Source organism: Acartia tonsa, chromosome 12 (genome assembly GCF_053477335.1).
Source record: "Acartia tonsa isolate MP-2025a chromosome 12, ASM5347733v1, whole genome shotgun sequence".
Taxonomy (NCBI): domain Eukaryota; kingdom Metazoa; phylum Arthropoda; class Copepoda; order Calanoida; family Acartiidae; genus Acartia; species Acartia tonsa.
The window spans coordinates 46,047,030-46,052,138 of record NC_137271.1 but is presented as its reverse complement, the minus strand read 5'-3'; the positions used below and the strand labels follow the sequence as shown (position 1 = coordinate 46,052,138).

The 5,109-nt window shown below is 27.1% G+C and overlaps 1 protein-coding gene across 1 annotated transcript; it reads right to left on the bottom strand.

The window, feature by feature from the left end:
* Nucleotides 1–1,099: 1,099 nt before the first annotated feature.
* On the bottom strand, nucleotides 1,100–3,935 carry LOC145334753 (salivary C-type lectin 2-like). Its single transcript, XM_080180352.1, has 9 exons — nucleotides 3,916–3,935; nucleotides 3,143–3,197; nucleotides 2,794–2,838; nucleotides 2,496–2,615; nucleotides 1,721–1,828; nucleotides 1,553–1,617; nucleotides 1,313–1,405; nucleotides 1,191–1,216; nucleotides 1,100–1,129 (listed from the first exon to the last, which is right to left on the bottom strand). The coding sequence occupies exons 1-8, from the start codon at nucleotides 3,916–3,918 to the stop codon at nucleotides 1,214–1,216; spliced, it is 492 nt and encodes a 163-aa protein (XP_080036478.1). The 5' UTR covers nucleotides 3,919–3,935; the 3' UTR covers nucleotides 1,100–1,129; nucleotides 1,191–1,213.
* Nucleotides 3,936–5,109: the final 1,174 nt, after the last annotated feature.

The following is a 5,109-nucleotide window of genomic DNA, read 5'->3' as shown; positions in this document are numbered from 1 at the left end:
TGTTTACGTAAAATTGAATAAATTACAATACTATATGAACATTTAATATTTGATTTGATTGGGTATTTTTTTGAAAAAAAACTGGCTACATATTCAGAAATACTTTGACTATGATTACAAAGATTACAATACTGCATTGAATAAAACTATTTCTTTCTTTTGAGCAAGGTATAATTTGGCATCAGAGGATTTTTTTCAAAACTGTTTCATTACCTTTAAAGAAAACCTTTTTTTACTTCATAGAATTAAATGCAGAAACAATGCAAGGGTTATATGTTATAAACAAAACACAGGTCTATTCTTAATTTTTACACAGACAATTTTTTGTAAGGCTTATGTGCGTATAATAGTCTTCACTTTCTAAAAAGCACTTTATAACTTTAGATTTAAAAGATAGATAAGGGAGTATTCAACCCCAACCAACCCCCTCCCAAAGAAGCCTGTGTTAGTGTTGATAATTACTTGCCTAAAAAAATTTTTAATATTTTCATGGTCCTTTGTCTGGCCTTTAGCTTAGACCACAACATCTATAAATTTATCCTTTTGTTTCTCTGTTAAACAAAAATTTTGCTTCTGAGAAAATAAATCCTCTGTAAAAATGCTAGTAAAACCTCAAATTGTGAATAAAACAAAAATTTTAACAATATCTAATTTGTGATATATAAAGTATCATTCCAATGGCCTTCTTGTGCATTATTAAATTTAAAGAAACTCATTTTAAAAAGTAGTTTCTTAAACTGATCAATTAAGAGTTCACAGTATATAAAAATATTAAAACTTATTTTAGCATTCTAGAGAAAAAGAAGATGACAGTTGCAACCACGAAGTTTATATTTTCATATGAAAATTACTATCCAATTATGAAAGCAATGTTTTTTTTCTTTCTTTTTTAGTTAGGGATTTTTTTTTAAAATTTGTCTTAAACTCTTTTGGTTTCTTAAAAGAAAATGTTTGCTATTTCATAATTTTCATATCCTTGTCCATTATTATGTGATGGAGATGAATATTTAAAAAAAACAATACAGTTGAAGAATTTAAAAACTTTATTGAATTAGATAAATATTAAAAATCAAAACATAACAAATAAATTAAAAAAAAATTCAAAGTTTCAAAAGTAGCAATCTTCGTCCTGAAATTTATGAAATATTTATAAGTGGAAAAAATATTTAGAATTTTTCTTTTACATTTACCTGTCCATCTGGTTTTGTTCTTTTTACTGAAATAAAAGACGCATAATTATTATTGATTTAGATCAAATACTAAATACAGTTTGAATTTTTTTAATAAAAAAGATTAAATGTGTATTAATTACCATAAGCTTCTGACAAAGTATCAGTTGTTCAAATGAACATTGTGCATCATTAAAAAGATATTCGTTTCGAAGTCCTGAATCTGAACCCCACAACTATAAAAATAATTTTTAAATTATTGTCAAAATTATGTAACTTTTTGTGAATAATATATGAAGTGAATTTCTTTTTCTTTAATAATTAATTTTTGACTGTGGACATACTTTAATGTGATATTAAATTGCTGTAGCATTAAGAGTTACCTGTAAACAGTGTTCCTTTCCATGAAAATTATCTGGTTGCCCAGGTGCCCAGTATTGACTAGTATCTATGAAAACATTATATTAAATGCTTGAAAATATAATAAGTAGATGTATTAATTTTTTTCTTGTAAAAATAAAAGTTTATTTGAATTAATAGTTCACATTTACATGGAGGGAATTGAGCTCCGTTGATCCAATAAAAGGCTTTAGCTTGATCAATATCAGTTCCTCCCATCCAAAGTCCAACTTTCACTTTGTATACATACTTTGCAAGGTCTAAATAATTGATAAATAATATACTGTTAATTTAAAAAAAAGAAATAAGTATAATTTATTCAGGGAGACAATGGATCGAATATTCAATTTTTAAGGAGTCTCAGACTTTGGGGACTGTCTTAAAGGGAATGTGCACAAATACAGCAGATTCTTACTGATTTTGGGGACTTGCGCATCAATGGTCCGCTAACTAGCTGAGCTAGTTTTTAATATGCAGACAGAAAAGTTTGTTATTTATCGCTGGTTTTAACAAATATTTTTTCCCAAGAAAATGTCTTTTCATGTATAGAAACTCTACTGTGATATTTATGTATTAAATAATCTAAGAACCGCTTGAATTCAGGGGTCAGTTTTAAATATATCAGAAGGGTTGAGGTAGTTCTAAACAAGATTTTTCTAGTGATTAATTACAGAATGTTTACTACATTGTGATGTGTTGATAATTTAATTTTCAAGTAAATGATTTTTTTCTTAGAACTAATTTTGTTCTAAATTAGGTTACCATGACCCCTTTATAATTTTGGTAAAATTTTCTTGATAAATCTGGTTTTCATTGCTTTTCAGCGAACCCTCTTAAATTGAATTAATTGCCCATTGTCCCCTCCCTTACTCCCTGTAATTTATTTATCCCAATCAGAAAAAGTTTATAAAAATATTATTCACTGACATCTAACAAAAGCCATATCCTGTGGTCCGGTTACAAATGCAAGCTCAGCACCATGTTTGTTGCACTCCCTTACTGCATAAATCCATCTCATTGACAAGTTTATAACTTTGTAGCATTTTCCTAAATAGAAACAGTTACTAAAGTAAGAATTGCAATCTTTTATAAATATATACCACAATTTGGTAAAACTTTAAGTATTCTATGAAAATGTATAAAATGAGTGAAAGAATTAACAATAACATGAAATAAATGAATTTTTTTTACATCCTAAAGTGAATACGAAAAATTTTCTGTTTACCTGTACTTGAATTTGGATACCATCCTTGTGTAGTATCACAAAATCCTAAAACAATATATCAATATATATATTTTTAAATTCAATTACTAAATTACTTGAGTTTTAAAATAAAATTCATATAATTTTGAGTATTCTAATTGCAAAATAATTCATATAAACTAGTAATAAAATTCAAGTTTTATTTTAATGACATTCAGATACAAATAAGCTAGGAAATCAAATTAAACTATTTCAGTTAAACATTTGTTATTGTATTTAATATCTTATAAAATAGGCCTAACAAAACTGACTACTTGTTATATTTAAATTTTGTTTAAAACAGTTTTTGGTTAAATTTAACATACTTTACCTTGCACATAGACTGGAGTTAATACAGCAAGAGCACACAACAGCAAAAACATTTTCTAAACAAATCAAAAATCATAAATCTACTTAAATTATAATGATTTTTGCAGAGAAAAAAAGAAATAATTATAAAGTAGAGAAGTATCTATGTAGTAATAATATGAAGATAATGAGAATGCAAATAAAAATTGCTAAAACAATGACATCTATACTTTTTAAGAAAATGTCATTTTTAACAGCAAGGTGATTGTTACTTTTAGACAGTTAGGAGGACAAAATCAGTATTACAAAAGTAGAAGAAAAATCAACAATTTCTCTTATATAATTCTAATAAAAGGTAATATACAATTACATGTTTTCTCTATTCATAATGCATTTATTTTGGCCAATAAGATTTGTATAAGATTAAAGTTTGGTTCTCTTGATAATAATATCATTTTAGATGCTAAAATTTCTATAATACCCTATTACTCCATAGAAATACTAAACTGGTAAAGGGTACTTTTCCGGTTCAGCCTCCCTTGAAAGAGGAATAGATTGTTAACTAAATAATATTGGTCAAATTATATCATTATGGCCAAATAGTTTTGGGTAGTACAAATTAATATTTGCCAATATAATAATTAGTATTGTGTATTACAACATAACATATCAAGAGGATATCATTATGGAGGGAGGATAAAATGAAATCTTAGATTATATTTCATATTTTATAAAACCCCTTTTAACCTATTGACTGTGGTAAAGTTTTACTGTAAACATACTAAACAAGCTTACCATTTCAGTCTTGTTTTCAAACTGATAAATTTTCTAATTTTGGTTAGCAATTTATACAAATGAACAAGTGTTTTGTTTTATTTTAGGTTAGTTCTAGTAGCAATTTAGTTTTTAAAATAAGATTATTTTGATAAATTGATTTATTTTAATTTTCTTTTTGATTTTATACAAAAACTGAATCTTTATGATCTATCTGATTTTATAATCATTTAAAAAAAAAGTTTATTCTGCCTATTTGAGAATATAAATTGCAATATTTATACCTGATAAAAATGCACATAAAAGTGTAATATAATTCCTAAAACATCAAAGGGGAATATTTCTTAAATAATTATAAAATATGATTATTTATTAGACTTTTCAGTGAAAGTGGCTTACACAAATGGTTCTTGCTTTAAGATCTCTGGAAATGATGAGACAAGATTCTTTCTATAGTTAGGGTTTATACACCCTTCAACTTGTGAAGTGTTTAAGGTACAATTCTCCTTTTTACTGTAATAAGCTAAAAGGTGGGATTCTCCTTTATTTTTTAAGTAATCATTTAAGTAATTCAACATACAACCAACCCTTTGATTGCACCACCTCTGTCTGAGAATACCTAACTGTGCATGGTAGTGTGCTGTGCCTGTTTATGGGCCAAGGCATTTCCACTACTATAACTTTTTATGTTGCTCATCTGACAAAGCAGCAGTATGAACCATTTTTTATTTATATAGTTATAACACTGTGTTGGGTGGATGCACTACTGTGAGCCACAGTTGGAAGTTACCCCCCTTTCCCTTTATACTTGTTGTGCAAAGGTTTACAGAGACAGTGGCTACCAAAGGCAGTGGGATTCAAAGGATAGATGTCTGAATTGGACTACAAAGGAATAGGGTGAGAGGTTAATCATCCTTTTGATTAGTTACAAATCCATAAATATATAGCCAGTTAGTTAATATAATGATGTTTTATATTTTAGATCCTTTTTTAATAGTAACTTTGAAACAATTTTTATCTTTTTTGTTCACCAAACACTTATTTACTCATTGACTATTTTAAAACCTTTCTTTACTAATCAACCATAATATGGGTTGAGAAATATCTTTTTTGGTGTGCACTGTCTAATAAACCTTTCTATAAAACAATAGCCTAGTCCACAAAAGACAAAGGTCGACCTCTGGAAATTTTAGGTCGACCACAAGAAGCTTTAGG